Below are 23,072 nucleotides of genomic sequence, written 5' to 3' on the forward strand. Positions count from 1 at the left end.
ACTTGACCAGTCAGGCCAGCGATTTAATGCTAGGGTCTGGTAATGCAATGTTGTCTAGGTTCAGTGGTGTAAGGGAACATAAGGGCCACAGCCAGTGATGTTTGAAGGTGTCCCACTTGTAGCATTTAGGAGACCTTGTAATACCAGTGATCCACCTTAGGCCCTTGACCATGCACAGTGTGCACTCTGACGTTTAAAGCTGTTTCCCTATCCTTATAATCATTTTCTAATCCTCTCCATCTCAGGTTATAGACAGGTCATGTTTTATTTCCTCAAACTTTGAAGTCTTATCTTCTATATGTGGAGCTTCCACCAGTTGTAATGTTCAAGTCTGCGGTGACTCTTCATAAATCTCACATCTTATCAGAGATACTTGGCAGGGTATTACTTTCATGCACTAAGCCAAGATCAAAGAAATATGGAGGCTAAATGTATGGTTCCTAGTTGCAGCTTAGTACAAATTTGTTAGTTTTACCTCATCGATAAATCAGAATCTGGGAAGTGAAATTAACAAATAAAACCTTTCTGCACTTACTTTGTGCTCACTTTACTTTTAAGGCTGTCTCCATATGAACAGTGAATAATATTTAAAAATAGATTTGGTTTTTATCAGAATTTATTTTCAAGGTGATAATAATTTTTAAACAAATTTATGAAAAAGGGATTAAGAAGTCTTGAAAGTTGGATTTCACACATAGGCTGATACTTAAAAGTAATAGCCAATCATGAAACCATTGAATTTCTACCACTTTAAACAGTTAACATCAATTTCCTTTGACCTATTCAATTTTTCTTTAGCAATTTTATTTCTTTAGTTCTTTTAGATTTTTTCCTAATAGACAGAATGAGTATGGAGAACCTTACTTTAGAACTTAAATGCCTCTGATTTTGTAGTAATTATGATGGTTATTTAAATGGGAAGCTATATATGAAACCACTTTTGTATTGAATTTACTACATAAATTGATGCTAGTATTTTATTATATTTTGTCACTTTTTAGCATTTGGGGTTCTTTTTGTTTTTGGGTGCAGGGATAAAACTTCAGGGCTGCATAATGCAAAGAATGTCCTTTTCCACTGAACCATATAACTGGTCGACAGAATATAGGGTTGTTTTTTTGTTTCCTTTTGCTTTTGGTTTATGTTTTTTGGAACATGCGAGGGAATGCTCAGGAGTTGCTCTTTGTCCTGCTCCTGTCTGGCTTACAGAACTACCGAGGTGCCAGAGATCAAACCCAGGTCAGCTAAGTGCAAGGCAAACACCCTACTTGCTGTGCTATCACTCCAGCCCTGCATGTAGATGTCTCATACAATAATTATTGTTGAATAGTTTTTTTACATTTCATTTTAGAGTTAATGTATTCAAATAATCTTCTAGCCTGATTACAAGATAATCTTATTAAATTTTCATTTGGAATATTTTATTTTGATTTTTAAGAGTTAATGAGGTCAAGAAAGCTAGTCCAGGAAATAAGGCGCTGGCCTTAAAAAGCAGTTGGCCGGGATTTGATCCTTGAAGCGCATATTATCTCCCAACTACCTCCAGGAAATCTGTGAGCACAGAAGCCAGGAATAAACCCTGAGAATAGTAGGAGTGATCCCAAACCCCAGCATACCCCTTGTCCCCCCCAATTCTAAACATTTTTTTATCATAAACAATCATAAATATTTCTCATTAGACAGTAATGTCCTGTCTTTTATAATTAATTTGAATTTTATAACTGTTAAGGTCAACTTCCTTTGGAGTTTCATGACTGCTAAGAATCCTGATTACCTTTCCTTTCCCATGCAGTTTCCTTACTCCTTTGTGTTTTAATTGCCAGATTATGGTTATTTTGTAAAATTTCTCCTTTTCCCCTTCCTTCTATTCTCTTCCCAATATTTCCACCCATTACCTAGATAACACTATATGTAACAGAATTTTCTTGGTTATATTTTGAAAATGGGCTTTTGTTATACATTAAAAATTGAATTGTATTCTATATCAGTCTGATTTTGTACCTGATACCTTGCCTCATTTATGTGTGTCAAATGATGTTTCTCCTGTGTGTAATCAGTGAATATTAAAGTATGTGATTGATACATTAAGCTATTACAACTATAAGTTAGTTTTGTGTTACTTATTTTTTCCCCTATAATCATTTTTTTTTTTTACATTTTGGGGTATAGAATGTCAAAGGAGTAAAGGAAGAAATTACTAAAGTAGCACTGTCATAGCACTGTTGTCCCATTGTTCATCGATTTGCTTGAGTGGGCACCAGTAACATCTCATTGTGATAATTGTTGTTACTGTTTTGGGCATATCAAATATGCCATGGGTAGCTTGCCAGGCTATGCTGTGTGGGCAGGATACTCTCGGTAGCTTGCTGGGCTCTCCATGAGGGACGGAGGAATAGAACCTGGGTCGGCCACATGCAAGGCAAATGCCCTACCCGCTGTGCTATCACTCAGATCTTATTAAAGTTATTCATAGACTATAATGAAGCTTTGGACAGTTTTATTTTGCCAGGAAAAATATGCAGGCTAAACATTTATGATGGCTAATCCCATTAGACTCCCTACTGTTAAACATCCCATACAATATTACATGAACTAATTAGGAGTAGGTAATGGACACAGATGTTTTAAAAACATTGGGATGGTTAATTTTGTGATTGTATACCTGCTATTACTTGATACTACACAAGCCCCCCCCTTAATGTTGTTCAAAATTTCCGTGCTTGCTGTTACTCTTTTTCTTTATATTCTGATTGGTACCTTCCAGCCACGTCTTGCTCTACTTCTCTTTCATAGCCAGAATTGCATTCTCTTTAAATGTTTAAAGTACTTTTCAGCATAATTTTGAGGTAGAAATGTAGAAATATAAAAAAAAAATTAGTGAAAGTCCCTTACATTGGAAATATTTTGTAGAGATTAAAAATTCCCAAGATCTGGGCCAGAGCTCAGCTGGTTGGAAACTTGCCTTCCACCTAGCCAACCCGAGTTTGAGCTGTGGCATTTCATATGACCCCCAAGACCCAGGAGGAGTGGTCTCTGAGCGTGGAGCCAGGATTACGTCCTGTCCTGAGCACTATTGGGTGGAGCCCCAAACAAAATAAAACAGAAAAAACCCTCCCAAGATCTTAGCATAACCTGCGACTTTGGTGGAGGGATGTCACTTTGGTGGTGTTGGAACACTGTGTGCCTGAAACTATTCTGATCTAGTTTGTAAGTTATGGTGTCTTGGTTTTAAAATGCATTTTTCAAAAGAAACCATTAATTATTTTAAAATGTGATAACAATATTATCCATTTGAGCAAAGACAGGGTTAATCTGGGAACATTACACTGTCCCTCACCAGCTCTAGGGATTAAATGTGGTCCTTGGGGAATCTAACCAGCACTTGCTGCTTGCAAGCTTTCTTTTCCACAGTGTCTCTTTGGTTCCTAATATTTTTTAAAAAATCATGAGTCCTTGAATCCGGGGTGATGAGTTTGAGATCTGGAGGACGTGCTTTGCATGTGGGAACCCAGGGTTTAATCCCCACAAGGTCCCTTACATGTGACCAGTATATTCCTCCAAAGGGTCCCCCCTCAGGAAAAAAAAAGAACAAAAAACAAACTGAACCCTGCTGAAATTAATAGGTTCAGAGTACAGATATAATAGATGGTTCATGACCAATTTTTTGGCTTCCTCAATTAGTAAGGAATGAGAAAGAAATAGAGACCAATTTCATTTGTGTACAGCATAGAGGTTGTTTCATTAATAGTTGTACATGCTCAGGGGTAATTTTTTGAGCAGAGAGCTAGCCCTCATGTGCTGGAGAACATTCTTTGCATGGATTAGGCCTGGGTTTAACCCTTGGTACTGTAGGGGTGCCCCAAATACCACCAGGAATAACCACTGAACATAGCGCTAAAACTCCTTAGCAATGCTGGTGTGGTTTCAAAACAAACAAAAAAAGATGTATTTCTCTTTGTGGATTATTTTCATTGAGGTATCAGTGACATACATGTGAATTAGTGTAAGGTAATTGATGTAATATATATAATGATTTCTTCAATAAGTTGAGCTTACATCTACCATTACTATATATAATTACCTGTTTCTTTTCTTAAATGAGACCTTGTAAGATTTCTTTTCTAAGCAACTTTAAATATAAAGTATGGTATTCTAAACTCTGCTCCTAGTGCTGGTGATCACGTCCCTGACCTTATTTATCCTAATACTGGGTGTTTTTACCTTTTAACTACTTTCAACTCACCCTGCACACCTCCTCTGGCAGCCATCAATTTCTTTTGTGTCTCATGAGTTGTACACCAGCCCACTTAGATTCTATTTGTGATATAAGCAGTGTTTGTTTTATCCTGTCTTATATCACTTAACATGCCCTCAGGTCTATCCCGTGTTGTCCAAATAACAGCATTTTTTTTTCTTTCTGTGGCTAATAATATAAGGATATCTGGGTACCTCAGAGATATTGCAGTTTTGATTTCAGAAACCAAGCTAAAGCAACCATTGCAATAAAATAAGGCATATGAATTTTTTAAATTTTCTACTGAATTGACATGTTACTTTTATAAAACACTGTGGTCTCTTAAATGTATAGTAGCCATGTCTAAAAATGTATACATCTTAATTGTCATAGAGATCCAAAGTAAACACTTACTACAAGAAAAGATGGTCCCAGTAGACTTGCTTGCATACTGTCATAACAAATCTTAGTTGGTGAAAAATACAGTCCCTGTATTTTTGAGTCCCTGAATCTCAAAATGCGGTATTCCTGTACTAATCATCTTTCAGGCAATACTTAGTGTGTTCCCATTTCTTAGCTTTGGTAAATAATGCTGCAATGAACATAAAGTAGCAGTTATCTGTCTGACATAGTGAGTTTATTTCTTTTAGATAAATATACCTGTAACTAGGATTGCTGAGTCACATCCCAGTTCTGTGTGGATCTTTGTGGACCTCCACACTGTCCATCAACTTATATTGCTACCAATCAAGGCTTCCTTTTTCCTAGAAGAAACTGTTTTTTGTCTTTTGATAGTAGCTATTCCAATAGGCATAACAAATATTGATTTACATTTCTTTGGTGAATAGGATGCTGAATATACCTATAGATAATCTCTACAGTAAAAACGTCTATTAGGACGCCTGCTCATCTTTTACTAATATTTCTTTTGAGTTATATACTTTAGTAAATTAACCTTTTGTCAGATTTAGGGTTTAATAAACATTTTCCTGATTTTCTAGGTTGACTTCCAGTTTGTGGATGGTTTCATTTGCTATGCAGAAGCTATTAAATTTGATGTAGTTCCATTTATTTTTTTTCATTTCATAAGTTATGGTTTTAACCAAATATCAGGTATATGTCTCTGTGTATTTCCAAGTACCATTCTGTCATTAAAGTAATACAGTTCTGTCCACTGGAGAATATATGCAGCCATATAGATTACCAATGTGTTGTTAAAAGTATGATATGATGTACATATCCATCTACCCCACTGCCTATTTAGCTTTTAAGATTGTCAGAGGTCACTAAATTCTTATTCAGGTTGAAAGAGTTTGCTAGCTGAGTCTCATTAACAGGGATGCCCTTTGGCCTCCTTTCACCATTTTCTGTCTCTTTCTTAAAAATAAGTCGGTCCATCATTGAAGTCATTTTATTTTTAAAAACAGTTGTCATCAACATGAAAAATTTGGGATTCATGAGGAGTGTGATTAAACATTTGCTATCGTGGATGTCAGTGTCAGCATGGGGTAGCAGATGAAAGTCTGGTTTATAAATTCTACAAGGAGATTCAAGACAATGAAAACAGGACTGGCCTAGACGCAGCTAATGCTGTTCTTATTTTAGAGCTGAGTTGATTCCTGTCATAACCCCATATTTTTGGCTTGATTATTCATTGTTTTCAACAGAGTCTAAACTACAAAATGAACAAAGACAGCTTCTAAGAGCAGTGTATTTCGTATTTGCGCATCATCTTTTCTAGAAGGGAAATCTAGTAAACCAATTTGTAAAGGTCAGGAAATTGAGATGAACACAAAGAAACTTATCACAATTTAGATACAAATTGGATTACACAGTTGGTTTTTTTGTCTTAAAATATGCCTAGCCAGGGTGTTTAGAAAGAGATGGAGGTAGTCATGTATTTGAAATTCAGCGGTATAGATTTTTTTGGTGTGTGGTTGATTTATTTTTCACACCCAAGGCATGCAGTTCCAGAAGTACTCCTGGCCTTGTGCTGGGGACCAAACCCAGGCTGGCAGCATGCAGAGCAAGCATGCTAACCCTTACATTATCTCTGTGACTATATCACTGTATCACTGTCATCCCGTTGTTATCGATTTGCTCGAGCGGGCACCAGTAATGTCTCCATTGTGAGACTTGTTGTTACTGTTTTGGCAAATCAGATACACAACAGGTAACTTGCCAGGCTGTGCCGTGCAGGCGAGATACTCTCGGTAGCTTGCCGGGCTCTTCGAGAGACAGAGGAATGGAACCTGGGTCTGCTGTGTGCAAGGTCACCGCCCTACCCACTGTGCTATCCCTCCAGCCCATCTCTGTGACACCACCCTAAAAATGTTTTCAGCGTAAAATATTAAATGCAATGTTTCCATCCTATAATAATGATCATCTTAATTTTTCTCCTTTTCTTCTGGTTTCAGAGGAAGAACTTGTCACTTTTCCTCAGCATTAGTTTGTTGACTTTCTGGGGCACCTCTCTCTTGGGTGCCCGCTTATACTGGATGGGAAACAAGCCACCGAGTTTTTCCAACTCCGACAACCCAGCTGCTGATTCCGATAGCCTCCTTGCTCGGACACTCACCTTCTTCTACTTGCCAACCAAGAACCTCTGGCTCCTGCTGTGCCCAGACACCCTGAGTTTTGACTGGTCCATGGATGCAGTGCCTCTGCTGAAGACGGTTTGTGATTGGAGAAACCTCCACACCGTGGCCTTCTATGTAGGACTCCTGCTGCTGGCCTACTATGGTCTCAAGAGCCCGAGCACCGAAAGAGAATGCAACGGGAAGTTTGTCACAAACGGCCAGCAGAATGCAAACGGCCATAGCTGCCACTCGGATGCGGATTTCCAGGACTCTGAGATTCAACTCAGTTTTGCATCCAACGTGGAAAATGGCCTTAAAGATGAGGTCTCCCAGAGAACACAACTTCCTTCCACGGAGAACATTGTTGTTTTGGCTTTATCTTTGCTAATAATACCCTTTGTTCCTGCCACAAACCTGTTTTTCTATGTGGGCTTTGTAATTGCAGAGCGCGTATTGTATATTCCAAGCATGGGCTTCTGCCTCCTCGTTACCGTGGGCGCCCGAGCCCTTTATGTCAAGGTCCAAAAGCGGTTTCTCAAGAACTTGATTTTTTATGCTACAGTTCTGTTAATTGTCTTCTACGGACTCAAGACGGCAATCAGGAACGGAGACTGGCAGGATGAGGAGATGCTCTATAGGTCAGGGATCAAAGTTAACCCAGCCAAAGGTAATAGTTGACTCTGTGCTTTTGCCTGGACTGTTTACTGTCTGCCTTTTGAAAAATCTCTTTGCTTCTTGCTTTAACACGATACTAAGGAAATAGAAATAGAAGTTTTTTCAAAACAACTTTTGGTTTTATATTTAAGGATACAAAGAAACTTCAACATTACCTATTTTAGAGAGGAAAGTACTTTTCTCTAGACTGCTTGTCTAGAGGACTTAGAAATCCTGTTGTGGAAAATGCTATCATAAGGAATTAGAACATGCTCAGTTTCCACATTTTAAAATACTAATATGCTCATCACCTCTTATGGTGTAACAGAAACCTGGTTATCCTCTTTCAGTGCACATTGCTCCTGTTCTCAGTGTTTCCTGAAGCAGTAACATGAGACTTTCCTTGATGATATTTTAAGTAGCTGGAGGAAAAACCTTAATGGAGTATTGGTTTTGTGTCTCTATGTGTCAGTGTGTGTGTCCTGGCAGAGGCCAAAACTATTTGGGTGTCTGAGCAGGAAAGATAGCACAGTGGGTAGAGCACTTACCTTACACATGGCCAAATTTGGTTCTGTCCCTAGTACCCTAAATGAACCCCTGAGCACACCCACAGTGGTACTTAGGAGCAGAGTCATAAGACATGAGTTTGGTGTGTGGCCCCTTGTGTGACCCCCCTCAAAGAAACAAAAAACGAAGAAAGAACTGAAACTGGGTGTTGCCAAATACTTTGTATGCTACTGTGGGTCATATTTTACTTGGGGAAGCAAACTTCTCTGTAGAATGGGAAGGGAAATTTGACTTATTTTTCAGCATTATTTTTAATTATAATTTTTTTGCATTATTTTTTATTTAAAAAATTACTTGAGCGGCGCTGGAGTGATAGCACAGCAGGTAGGGCATTTGCCTTGCACGGGCTTGACCCACGTTCGATTCCCAGCATCCCTTATGGTCCCCTGAGTGTATGAGCCAGGAATAACCCCCTGTGCATCACCGGATATGACCCAAAAAGGAAAAAAAAGGAAAGATAAAAAGAAAATGACTTGAGGATATCTCAGAATGTATAGCCTAAGTAGAAAGCAGTTTACTTTAAGAATAATAAAAGGTAGGGGGCTGGAGTGATAGCACAGAGGGTAAGGCGTTTGCCTTGCACTCGGCCGACCCGGGTTTGATTCCCAGCATCCCATATGGTCTCCTGAGCACTGCCAGGAGTAATTCCTGAGTGTATGAGCCAGAAGTAACTGCTTTGCACTGCTGGGTGTGACCTAAAAAAGAAAAAAAAAAAAGAATAATGAAAGCTGGTTGAAGTAGTTGAATGGTGATGGCAGCTAAAGAAAAATGGGGAAAAAAAACCAAGTGTACCTTTTTAGTGCAAAAATATTTCAGAGTAATATATTTATTAATGCCGAATATGCTTGTTTTTCATAAGTCACTCTTGTCAGTTTATTATTTGAATTATAGTTTAGCATTTGAACTGTTGTTTTTCTCTTCCAATGTTCTTTACTTGAATACTGAAAATGTGAAAATGCTCCAAATGTCCAGGGTGGCCTGCTGTTGCAGCAGGACATATGTATATGTATCCAGAGTTCTAGCTACCCCAGAAGGAATTTTGGCATCCTTATCTGATTACAATTAAGTCAAGAGTTCAGTGAGTAACTGCACATTCCTTTAAGCCAAGGAACTAATTATTGGTGCTTAGAATAGTTAATAGATTGCAGGGATTTTAATGTGGGAGTGAAAGCATTAAAATTGTGCAAGTGTATAGCATATAATTTTTCAATTCTTGTGGAAAAGAATCTTTACTTATTTGGCTTTTCTAAGATAGTATCTTCTAAATAATTTCTGATACATGATCTTATGTCTTGCTGTGTGAAGTATTGCAATAAATTTTACAGTATGTTTTTTCTTTTCTGACGTATATTTATATACTCATATGTATGTATATAAATATAAATGATACGTCACTATTTTCTTACTGAATAAAGCAGATGCTTTATAAAAATTTCTAAGAAAAAACATATAATTTTTTTATTTTAAGGTTGATTCTACAGATTCTTTAAATCTACTAATTAAAGTTTTTGGTTAAACTACTGTAACAAAAGAGAACTTTGACTTAACTGACATAGAAGTTAGGTTTTTTTCATGTAACAACTGAAGTATGTGAAGCCCAGAGCAGATAAGATGGTGCCATGGGCTTTCAGAATTGTCACTCTTGTCCTTATTGTCCAAAATGGCTCATTATCACATCAGTTCTTCAACAGAAAGAGGGAGAAAAAATAGGCAATTGGGGACTGAAGCAATAGTACAGTGGGTAGGTTGTTTGCCTTGCACATGGCCAACCTAAGTTCAATTCCCCGGCATCCCATATGGTCCCCCAAGCACCTCCAGGAGTGATTCCTGAGTGCAGAGCCAGGGGTAACTCATAAGTATCGCCTGGTATGACCCAACAAGCAAAAAAACCAAAAAAACAAAAAAACAAACAAAAAAACCCCTGCAATTGGGTGACTAATCCATTCTCTTTAAGAACATATTACAGTAGCACAGCTAGTAGGGCATTTGCCTTGCATGCGCCAACCTGGTTTCGATTCACAGCATTCCATATGGTCCCCAAGCACTTGTCAGGAGTAATTCCTGAGTACAGAGCCAGGAGTAATCCCTGTGCATTGCTGGATGTGACCCAAAAAGCAAAGAAAAAAAATTACAGAAATAGAACAGACTATATTTCTTACTGACTACTGACCACACCTAGCTGTGAGAAAATACAAAAATGATTCCTGTATGTTGGGAAACCAAGAACCCAAGTATGATTTTTGTTACTGAGAGGAACAGACGCACAAGCTTCTGATTAAGAATAAGCAAAAGCATTTTGTAAACTTGTAGGTACTGGCTAATACTCTTGTTGACAGGATTATAATTCAGCTAATTCAGCTTGTTATTTTGGTTAGAAGGTAAGTTGTTTTGTTTTCTTTTTCCATTCATTCATTCACTTAGTGACACTATTATTTACTTTTGTAAGTAATGCTGCTCCCCTGCAGTATTCAGGGCCACTTCTGGTCGAACCCTGCCAACAAGGTAATTATGAGTGTCAGGACTTCAGGAAGTAGAGCTGCTTTGGGTGCTGTGATTCCAAAGAGCAAGGGCACCATGTTGGTGCTTTGGCACCTCCAGGTCTACATCCAACTCTGCTTAGGAAACCATGTACTAGAGATCAAACCCAGGTTGAGTACATTCTAGGCATGTACACTAACCACTGTACTGCCTTGCAGCTTGAATAAAGATATGATCAAGCGTTTCTTTCATTACCAATATATTGATCTCTTTAATAAAGATTGGTATATTATTTAGGAACTTGCATATTGATAGTTAGAAGAGTACACAACTGGACAGTATTACTGAATTTCTGATGTTCTATCCTCATCCTCTGTGGTCTGTAGTGTCTAACTGCCTTACTTGTTTCTCAGTGTTAAACTAATATGGCGTTCTCCAACTTTTGGTTCACATTCACTGGTCCACCAGTATGGGAAGGTTGAAAACTACTCAGTATAACTGCCTTGGTTTTAATGAGGGTGCTTGACCTGGTATGCAGGATAAGGGTTATCTCCAGGTGTGCAAAGGATGAAGAATGTCTTGCTAGTCAACATGCATTTAGCAGTGCTATTGTTTGTCTCATGCACTTTTCCCTCAGCTTTTATGCAGACAAATTCATATTTTTCCTGATTTTCAGAGTGATCATAAGACTGTGACTTAGTACACTGATGTGCACTTATTGAAGATAAGTTACTGATTTTTCTGCGTGCTGTTTTCTTCTTGTAAGGATGATAGTGACAGTGACTTCCAAGGTTATTATGTTCGTGTGTCTAAGCTGAACTCCTTTTTCCATTTTTATACTCCCGAGTCTACAACTGAGTAGCAATTTTTGGGGGGATGGGGCGTACACACTTTGCAGTGCTCTTGGCATATTCCTGGCTCTGCTCTCAGGGGTAATTCCTGGTGGGGTCAGTTGATCAGATGGGATTACAGGGACCAAACGTGGGTTGGCTGGTTGCAAGGCAAACACCTTACTCTCTCTACTGTTGCTTTGTCCGTTGAGCAGCAATTCTAATGATTCTTTTGAAACCAAATCAGTATATCCTATTCCCCACCCCCAATTCTTCTCGTGCCCGCACTTCTCAAAGAGTCAAAACCTAACCATCTCTGCTATCTCAGCCTCGATCTTCATCTGCTCTTGACTTAATTTACTTATCCATGTGGCTTCTATATATTTCAGGTAATGCTGACTTAGGAACGTAACATAGCACTTTTTGCTCTTCATGCTATGTTCCCTGGGGTAGTGCCACCTCTCTCTCCCTTGCACTGTCACTGAATTGTATTAAGTAAAAGTGATAATCCTTCTGCATAAAATGGAGAGGAGAGGTTTAGGTCACACCTGGCAGTTTTCGGGGCTACTTCCAACAGTGCTTGGGGTATCATGCAGCGTAGAAGATGGAACCCAGTTCTTCTACAATACATGCTTTCTGCCTGTTGGGCTATTTTTCTGGCCCCAGACTATTCTTTTACAAACGGAACTGTCTCTTCTGCCCCTATCTTATTTAGCATTCCTTATGCCCCTTCCATCCTTCTCTTTTCTATTAATATTAATATTTGACATATCAGTATTAATATTCAACATACTACATCTTGCATGTTTTTGCATATGCTATCTGATTACAATCTTCACATACTCTAGAATTTAGGACACATTTGTACCAAGGAAACAACTTTTCACTTTTTACATGGCATGTATGCAGCAACTAGAAAGGTACCTGGTGGAGAGATGCATTCAGTAGTGAACACATGAGATAATCCATGTGAAATCCTTCTTCAATAATTGTAATGTGTAAATAGGTAAGTTGCACATGCATTAGGAAAATATAAAATACTCTGCAGTTGCTGTGTCAGGGCTTGATATGGGCTTCATAAGAAAAGGAACAGAGTTGGGAGTGGATTCCATGGCTACCTTCTCTCACATATGCTTCCATTTGATTCAGTGTAAATCCGTTTTAAGTCCTGATTTCTTACTTTTTCTATTTATAACAGGCTAATAGTACTTCTGACTATAGTTACTTCCTTAGCAATTATGAGACAGGCAGTAATCTTCCTTAAGTCAGATAATTCTTCGTCTACTACGTTACTTGAAACTAGCAAAAGATTAGAAGCCCTTTAAAGTTTATCTTTCCTAAGGTTGTCTGAGATTACAGTAATTTCATTGAGCTAGCTTGTTTCCTTCCTTTGAAAACCTTTGTAAATTTTGTGAAGTTCTTCAGTTGACCACGTGCTTTAACAGAAAACAGTTTTGAGCCTCGTAAAGCATGATACATTAAAGCGGCTGCTTTCCGTAATGGGTCCTGTAGACAGCTGCCAGTCATTAACTGATTGGATGCAAATGATGATGCGTATGCTTGTCATAGCGACTGTGCTGCTAATTTATGGTTTAAATCTGGATAGTGGAGAAATGATAGCTGATTTAGACTATGTAAACCACAAGTCCTGTCTCATTATGTGGTTGATAATGTCAGGAAAATACTAGACATAGTTGATTACTGTAGTTGGCTGATTTCACAATGACTCTTTGCATTTTTGGTGCTTAGAAAAGAGGAAATTTTCTCTGATGACTGCTTTAATGAGCAAGCAACATAATATTTGAAAGTTAGTTAGTTTTTTTTTATTTAAAGGAACATGTTTTACAAACTCTTTTGATTGGGTTTTTCTCCAGAAAGCATCCAAATCATTACGAAAGAGTTAAATACCTGATCACCCTTCCTCCTGGCCTCTGGCCTCATTGCAGTTCCTACGTGCCTTTGGCTTTCTGTAGAAGTTTACATCATTGATCTCTGCTACTACGATTTTCAAGGCACTACGCAATGTTGACTTTCATTTTTCACAGCTCTCTATTTTGCATTTTGCGTCTTCCTGAGATGATTCATTCATCACGATTTTACCCAAAGACTGCCTTTGTTTTCTTTTCTGAATAGAATGTAGAACATTGCTTGGTGTATAATATGGGGTCAGTGAGTGTGCCATTGAATTTCCAAGTCATTTTCTCATGACCTCATATCTATGTGGAACTCCTCTACCTAGATGATTTGCTTTCAAATCTACCACCAGCATCCCTCCATACCAGCCACATGTCTAACTCATGATTAAGTCATTAGCTGATTAACCAAGTTATTATAGGTCAACAGATCAATAAGCACATAAACATAAGAAGAAATAGTCATGAATAGGTGGCATATTTGGCATGTTGAAAGATGTTGAGAAAAATTAAAGTGATAGATTCAGAATCAAATCACTTCTGTAGAATGGATGGCTTAGTAATTGTGAATTTGCTCTAATCATACATAACTCTGTGAATTATCCCTTTTTAAATAAAAATAAGTTAAAATAACTAGGAACAACACAAGTTTAATCCAAAGGTATGTGTTCATAAGCAAAAGGTAATAATGCCTGGCTTTAATATATGTGCAAGGTCAGTATAAAAGGTCATAAAAATATAAAAATGTTATATTCTGCACAAACATTAGATTCTGTAATAACTTCTCATTCAGTTATTGTTGTTACTGTTTTTAATTTGAATAGCGTGATACACAGTTACAAAGCTGTTCATTATTGGGTTTTAGTCATATTATATTGAAAACAAAAAAGTCCCTCCAGCTTTGAAAGATCTGATGTGATTCAACAGCTTGCTTTTCTTAAGTTTTAACTTAAAGTAGTCATTTCCAGGATGCTAGGGATGTGGCTCAGTAATAAAGCACTTGCCTTTCATATGTGAGTTTGATTGCTGCCATGGCCATTTTTTTTTTCTGTTTGGGTCACACCTGTCGATGCACAGGGGTTACTCCTGGCTCTGCATTTAGTAATTACTCCTGGTGGTGCTCAGGGGACCATATGGGATGCTGGGGATTGAATTCGTGTAGGCCGCATGCAAGACTAATGCCCTACCCGCTGTGCTACTGCTCCAGCCCCCATGGAGATATATATTTTTTTAAAGTGTGGTTCTCATCCTCATAATGTTTTGGCTCTCAAGAACTGCAAATGATAATGAGGACTTTTACTTTGTTTAAAATTTAAAAGATGCTTCCTTTATTTTCATCCCTTTCTAATGTAAATGAGAACCATTGACTTTAGATTTTGATAAACAGACAAAAAAAAACCATGTAACTAAGGTACTTTTATTTCTTCCTGGATTTCTGTAAAATCGATACTTGTATTTTAACTTCACATGGCTTCATGTTTCAAGGAAAATAATTTTGAAGGAATATCATTTTATGTAGGAAACAACTCATAATTTAAGTGAAATCAAAACCTCGTAAGAGATGAAAGACTTGGCTAATTAATCTTGGGTTTTATGGTCTTAAGTTTTGTTTGCCTCTAATTGGTATCTCTTAAAATTGTAGTTAATTATCATTAAACTAGCTGCTTTGAAATTGGATAGTGAATTTTATTTCTTAATTTTGTCATTTACAGTAGGATGGATATTTTCAAAAGTGATTTACATTTTTAATAATAAATAAAATTTAGCTATTTAGGCTAGCAGAGAAATTATTATAGTATTTTTGTTAGAGTTCTCTGGTCTGGTTTCAGTGTAGTCAAATATAAATTTGATTACAGGGATGTGGTTAAAAAAAAAATTCTCACTAATGCCACCAGTAAAGGCTGATTGAGAGAGACAAGAACAAATAGTAGGGTAAATAAGTTGATAAAAAATAGTGTTATTCTTTTTTTTTTTTTTCTTTTTCAGTCACACCCGGTGGTGCACAGGGGTTACTCCTGGATCATGCACTCAGGAATTACTCCTGGCAGTACTCAGGGGGACATATGGGATGCTGGGAATCGAACCTGGGTCGACCCTGTGCAAGGCAAACGCCCTACCCGCTGTGCTATTGCTCCAGCCCCAGTGTTATTCTTTTCTAATTCATCTCCTTTGAATTAAAGAAATAGAAATTTAGGGACAAAAAGAAATGTAGTATAATGGTGCTGACAAGTATAAAATGAAAACATTGCATTGCTTTAACTGCGAATTACATATTTTAAAAAGTAAAATTGCTAAATTGTTAAAGTCTTCTTTTAAATGTTTGATTCTTAAACATAAATCTTTTTTTTTTTTGCTGTGATGTAGAGGTCACAGAAGTTCAAAGCATGTAATTTCTTACTTCTAGGGATTGAGCGGCCCATAAATCTTTTCTTTGCCCCAGGTCTAATGACTGGAGTAAAGTATATGTGGAAAAGGGGAAGGATAGGTCACAGCAATCACTGATGGAGTCATGGAATCTGGGTTAGCCACAGAGCAGGTGATACACTGCTGATCTCACAGTCAAGATCACTCATAACAGATATTTTGAGATCTTGATGGGCTTTTGAAAACCCCCAAGCCAGTAGTGTCCAGTATAGCTTTTGTATATTAACTGGTGGTTATATTTCAAAGGACTTGTAGCAGTCATATGACTAAAATAGACAGGAGGCTAAATTCTTATTTCCCTGCAGTACTCTTTGTGTTCCTTAAAACACTCTAATAGTTTTATAAATATATGTATCACTGTCATCCCATTATTCGTTGATTTACTTGAGCAGGCACCAGTACCCTCTCTATAACACTCAACCTTGATATTTTAGCAGCCTCTCCTTACTCGTCTTTCCCAACGATTGGAGGCTCTTTCACGGTCAGGGGAACGAGACCTATCCTTACTGTTTTTGGCATATCGAATATGCCATGGGTTGCTTGCCAGGTTCTGCCATGCTGGCGGGATACTCTCGGTAGCTCGCCAGGCTCTCCGAGAGGTATGTATATATCTGTTACTGTATTTGGGATATGAATACACCACGGAGAGCTTGCCAGGCTCTCCCAAGAAGGCAGTGGAATCTCGGTAGCTTGTCAGGATCTCCTAGAGGGAGAATTAGGCTATTAGATGTCCGGAAACTTGGTTTTGTAGTCTCTGTATGTTGGCCATTGATGGGATTACATGGCACCAGGGGCATTTTCTCAGTGTGACTGTCTAGCTACTGGAAAATGGGGGATCTGGGTTGAAGAGACCCAGTCCTGATCCGAGTAGCCTTGGTGATCTTATAAATATAATAGATATATATGAATTCTTTTTTTATTGAAAGATATCTGTCTATATGCATATACAAATACTGATTTTGAAGCTTTATTGAAAGATATCTATGTATATGAATATACAAAAAACACACTGATTTTGAAGCTTTAGATCAAGTTTGAAAATATTGCCAGAAATTTAAAAGATCTTAAACAGTTTTAATTCAATTAACTTTTCATCTTACTGTATACTGATATTTCCACCTCAATCCTAAACAGAAGTTTCTGTATTTCAGTCCTAGACAGAAGTGATGACAGCAGGGTTTTTTTTTTTTTTCCGCTTCTTGTTTAAAAGATGTTAATATTCACCCTCAATTATGTGCATTTTCTAGGTTTCTATATAGATAACTTCTTTCAGACTTTTTCTTTTCTAGCTTGTATTTCCTTTTTCTGAATTAATATTGGTAATCATCTGGATTTTTGCCCCACATAGTCTGCTAATTTGATTTATATTAAGAATGTTTATATGTCAAAGCTACTTTGCATTCCTGGAAGAGACCCAGGAATTAGTTATAATTATTATAATTCTATATCCTTTTAAATTTGTTTTTCACTCATGTTCTTTAGTTAGGATGACAGTTCTCATCTTGTGACAGGTGTCATATTCTGGTTTTAGAATAATCCTTACAGAATCCATTTAGAAGTATCACTTCTTTTCTATTCCTCAAAAGACTTTATATAAAAACAGAATAATACTTTTCTTCTAAATTTGATAGAATTTACTTGAAATTACAGGCTAAGCTTGATGCTTTTTATATTTGGAGTGTATGGATTTTTTTTTTTACTACTGACTTAGTGTCTTTCATATTTTTTTTAGTATTCAGGTATAACTTTAGATCAAATCTGGTTAATTGCCACTTATCATTCTACTCAATTTAAAAAATCTTTATAGTAGATATAGTTTAAAATAATGTGTTTTATTTATTTATTTATTTTTTTGTCAATAGATGAATAGCATTTTCCCAAACTTGGTACTATGGATTTATGGATAGGAAATTTCATGTAAACTATTTTTATTTGTACACATATGGTAGTAAACAGTACTTCTACAATTTTATCTGAGCAAGCTGTTTCCTTTGGAGGGCTCGGATTTATGTTACTTTGGCAATGTGATCTACCATTTGTAGCCATTTCAAATCCATGTTCCATTTTGCTTTGTAGATATCTGCAGGCGTGTGCCATCCTAAGAGTTTGTTCATCCCCTGGATGTCCACATTTTTTGCTATTTCTAGATGTAGAAATTCCACATTCACACCAAATAACCAAAAAATTTTTATGTTCATCTAGCATTTTTATGTCCAAGGATTGACTCTTTGTAATATTGGATTTAATTACAGTACCAGAAAAGGAAACGTAAGAAATATATTTCAGTCTGCTTAGAAATAGTAAACTACTGTATTAGTTATACTTAAGAACAGACATTTGTTTAGTGACAGATATTTTTGAAGATTTTGTTTTGTTTATGGGCCACACCTGTGGTACTTAGGGCTTACTCCTGGTTCTGTACTCAGGACTCGCTCCTGGTGGGGCTCTGAGAACTATATGGGATTATAGGGATTAAGTCTAGATCAGTTGTATGCAAAGCAAATGTCCTGCTGCTGGACTATTGCTTAGACCCCCCCATTTTTGAAGATCTTTAGTTTTCAAAAGTTAAGATAACCAAGGAAGAACTAACTAGCCAAAGTAACAAATACATTGAAGATTATATTTTCCAAAATTAAATTCTATGTATTTGACAGCCATAAAAAACCCTAGGGAAAATATATCTATTCCTACTGTATTATAAAGTTTCAGCTGATGTCGCATAGTGGATTTTTAAGACAGTTTTCATATTTATACTTTCAAACATACTTGTTACTGAAGACTAATTTAAAGGTAAATTTCATATAATCTCAAAAGATTCTGGAAAAAATATAAAAATATGAGCTAACTCAAGTCACATAATTCTTTATGGACAGTTGATAATAGAGTATTGTTTATATATATAGCACTGTGAAAATATTATTTATGCATTGGGTATTAACTTAGAAATATCACTTTAGCTTTGCATATACTATATTAATGAATTATTTTTATAATTTTAATAGAATCATAATGAGGTGCATAACTACGAAGTTGTCACTTAGTTCTCACCAAGTTATACATACTATTAAACTTGCTTATAATATTAAAGAATGAGCATTGCTATTTAAGAATATTAATCACATGCATATTATATTCACTACAGAGCTAAATAAAACATTACATTTTGGTTTAATGGCCCTGTAAATTTCTCAAAAAGCTGAAGTGCCTACTTAGCATGCATTTTGGTTTTGTGCCAGACCTGATGGTGTTCACAGCTTACTCTTGGCTCTGGGCTCAGGAATCTCTCCTGGCAGTACTCATGGAACCTTATGTAGTAGTGGTAGTTAAACTGAGGTCAGCTGCATGCAAGGCAAACACCTCACCCCTGTACTGTCTTTCCACCATATGGTGAAATATTTAGCCTAAAACTAAGAACTATGTTTTAAAATTAAAATGTAATCAAAATTAATTACCATATAATTAACTTTATAATTCATACTTCCAAATTATAATTATATTAAATGATTAAATTATAATATCATTGAATTAGATAATATCAGTAATTGATTAAATGATTTTAATCCATTAAATTAATTTTTAGCTTTCAATTTTCAATCACCAGTCGATATGATTTTTAGAGCAACACCAGTCGTGGCCCCCAAATAAAGGCAAAAGTGATTAGTGTGTACAAGTATAAAACATCACACCCCTATTTAATTAGAGTGGGGAGAAAAAGTATCAGATACTCTGAGACTCTGTTAGAGGTTGTGTTTAGAATTCTAATTCCCAATAATATTCTGAAATTCAGTCATCTTAAGCACTGTCATTCAGGTTTTTTTTTTTATGCAGAATACCATAATATAAAATAGTAACAACATTTATACCTGTTTTGGAAGTAGCATAGCACTGTAGCACTGTCGTCCTGTTGTTCATCGATTTGCTCCAGTGGGCACCAGTAATGTCTCCATTGTGAGACTTGTTGTTACTGGTTTTGGCATATCAAATACACCATGGGTAGCTTGCCAGTCTCTGCCATGCGGGCGGGATAATTTTGGTATTATCTAGCCGGCCTCTCAGAAAAGGACAGAGGAATCGAACACCGATTGGCTGGTGTGCAAGGCAAACGCCCTCCCTGTTGTGCTATCACTACAGTATAGTATATTTTAATTAGGAAACTTTTCTCTGTCGGAATTGTAAGTCCAGTGAAGGAACTGGCTAGATAAGCCATCAAACAGCCAAGAAGCAGATTTTGACAAGAACAGATTACTGAGGTGTCAGCATACTCTTTTAAAGTGTCATTCTTTGCCTGAATTGAAGAGCAAATTTGCTTTCTGGTAATACTTGAAACTCTGTGTACTGCATCTTGGGGTTTGTAAAATAAAGAAATGACAAACATTTTGTCTTCTCTTTGAGAAAAGAGTCAATCTCAAATTCCATGTATTTTGAGGTCACCAGATATGAAAAGATTGGTGATGTTTTGAGCTGTTATCTGGTTTTATTTTATTTTGTTTATCTGGTTTTACTGACATTACATTTGAGTTTTATAAATGTGTGTAATATTGATGGTGGAATATCTCATTTCTTCATGTAAACTAATGCTTTTTAACAATCAAAATACTTTTCCAAAGCCAACTCCAAATTATGTTTAGTGACTAAAAATCTATAATGTTGTCAATATTCATATAAATGTTACAAATTTAAAGTAGAAATGAATTATTGGGCTTGAGTAATAATGCATGCACATAGCATTTAATGGCATTGTATTTATTTTGAATTACTTCTTCGATTGTGACCTTGGTATGCAGCTCAGACACAGATTGGGTCTGGAGAAGATACTCTTGATGTTTTAAGCTAAAAATTTCACCTTAGGTATGTGAAGACAGTACAGGGGTAAAGTTCTTGCCTTGCATGCAGCTGACCTCAGTTTAATCCCCAATTTTACATAGGGAAGAACATGAGTTCTTCCAGGACTGAACCCTGAGCACAGAGTTAGGAATAAGCCCTGAACTCCACCAGGAGTGACCTTAAACTAAAAATTCAGTTAAGTGTGTCCTGGGGCTGGAGAGAGTGAATAGGGCCCTTCCTGTATATGTGGCTGATTGGGTGTTTCCAGGCACCTCCTGTTTCCACATCCCACCAGAGTAATCTCTGCGGCCAGAGCATGTAGTAAACCCTGAGCACTGCTGGGTATGTCATCCTCTACACACCCCCAAACAAATACTGTGTCCTAAGCCATATCTGGTGTTTATTTTTTAATTGAATTACAGTCAGATACACCGTTACAAGGTTGTTCATGACTGGGTTTTAGTTATAAAATGTCCCAACACCAATCGCTACACCGGTGTATATTTCCACCACCAGTGTCCCCAGTTTCTCTTCAGCCATCCCCCGCTCCCCGACTGCCTCTGTGGCGGGCACTTTTCTACTCCTCCATCTCTCTTTCTCTCTCTCTCGCTGTCTCTCTTTCTGTGTCTCTCTGTGTCTCTCTCTGTCCCTGCCTCTGTCTGTCTGTCTGTCTGTCTGTCTGTCTGTCTGTCTGTCTGTCTCTCACTCTGTCTTTCCTTTTGGGAATTATGATTTGCAATATCATGAATGTCCCTTTATCTACTTTCAACACTCTTGTCCAGAGTGATCATTTCTAACTATTATTATCATAGTGGTCCCTTATTCTATCCTAACTACCCTTTGTCCCCCACACACTGGTGTCAAGCTACCAACCACTGATCAGTCCTCCTGACTCTTGTTTTACCTGGCTTGGACATTAGTCTCATACTGTTTTTTTATTCTTATATCCCACAGATTAATGCAGTCATTCTATATATGTCCCTCTCCTACTGACTCATTTCACTCAGCATGTCTTCATTTTTCTAACAGCAAGAAAATTTCACAACTCGTATTTTTTTTTTACCAGCTGCATAGTATTTGATTGTGTAGATGCACCATCGTTTCTTTATCCATTTGTCTTTTCTCAGGCACTCTGGTTGTTTCCAGGTTCTGGCTATTGTGAATAGTGCTGCAATGAACATAGAAGTGCAGTTGGGATTTCTGCTGTGGTTTTGGACTCCCAGGATATATTCCCAGAAATGGTGTTTCTGGGGCAAATGGAAGCTCAATTTCTAGTGTTTTGAGAAATGTCCATATTATTTTCCAAAAAAGGGTGGACCAGTTGACATTCCCACCAACAATGAATGAGAGTTTCTTTCTTTCCTGTCCATGCCAGCATTGGTTCTTCTGGTTCTTTTGGATGTGTGTCAATTTCTTTGGTGTGTGATGATATCGCGTTGTTTTGCATCCCCCTGGTGCTTAGTGATGTAGAGCATCTTTTATGTGTCTTTTGACCATTTAAATTTCTTCTTTGAGGAAGCTTCTATTCATTTCTTCTCCCTCTCCCTCCTTTTTTGATGGTGTTGGATGTTATTTTCTTGTAGAGTTCTACCAGTGCCTTATATATTTCGAATATTGTCCTCTTATCAGATCTGTATTAGGTAAAGAAGTTTTCCGACTCTTTGGGCTCTCTTTGTATCTCGGTCACTATTTCTTTTGAGGTGCAGACGCTTCTTATTTTAATGTAGTCCCATTTGTTAATCTTTTTTTTTACTTGCTTGGTCAGCGATGTTTCATCTTTAAAGATGCCTTTAGCTTCAATATCATATCAGGTTTTCCCTACATGTTCTTCTATGTACCTTATGAAATCCTGGTTATTTGTGAGGATGATACAGCTTCTATATGGGTTATAATTAAATAATTTGAAAATAGTACAATTTCTATATTAGTTTGGACTTGTGGCTTAAGCATATATATGTATAAAATATTTATTATTATTAAATATTGGGAACTATGATTTGCATTGTTAATTTCCAGTTGAATTCCACTTCCTGCTATCAACTTGAGGATACAAAAACACATTCAAATAGATTAGTTATATATTTAAGCTTCTAGTTCAACATAGTTAGTCATCATTTCTATTTGGTAAAATCAATTAATTACAATATGTGTCCAGTACATATGTTTGGTGAAAAAAATCCTTTTGTGGTCTCTGGGAATTCCACACTGGGCTCCAGTTAGTTAAGTTGCAGTGCAATGAGCCAGCCCTTGTCTTTCTTATAATGTTCAAGTGAAATGATAAAATCATCATGGTGCACTGACCCTTCTACTTAAGATTGTTTTCTTGATTTTGCTTACTCATCTCTATATTATCTTTACCATCTTCCTTATTTTTCTGAGAAGTTGAACTCTTTTTAATTTTAATACTTTTTAAATTTGTGGTAGGGAGGGCATTAGCCGATGAAGCAGTGCTCAGGACTACTCCTGGCTCTGTGCTCGGGGATTATCATTAGTGCGAACTGGGGACCATATGTGGTGTCAGGGATCAAATTCCAGTTTGCCATGTGTAGAGCAAGTGTTCTACCCACTG

The 23,072-nt window shown here is 37.0% G+C and overlaps 1 protein-coding gene across 1 annotated transcript in view; it reads left to right on the forward strand.

Annotated features, from left to right (window-relative positions):
* Positions 1 to 23,072, forward strand: part of TMTC2 (transmembrane O-mannosyltransferase targeting cadherins 2) — a 450,942-nt gene that overhangs the window by 230,275 nt on the left and 197,595 nt on the right. The window contains exon 3 of the mRNA XM_004602709.2: positions 6,652 to 7,480. Coding sequence (XP_004602766.2) covers positions 6,652 to 7,480 — 829 coding nt within the window. The remainder of the gene's footprint in view (positions 1 to 6,651; positions 7,481 to 23,072) is intronic.

This window comes from Sorex araneus, chromosome 10 (genome assembly GCF_027595985.1).
Source record: "Sorex araneus isolate mSorAra2 chromosome 10, mSorAra2.pri, whole genome shotgun sequence".
NCBI lineage: Eukaryota > Metazoa > Chordata > Mammalia > Eulipotyphla > Soricidae > Sorex > Sorex araneus.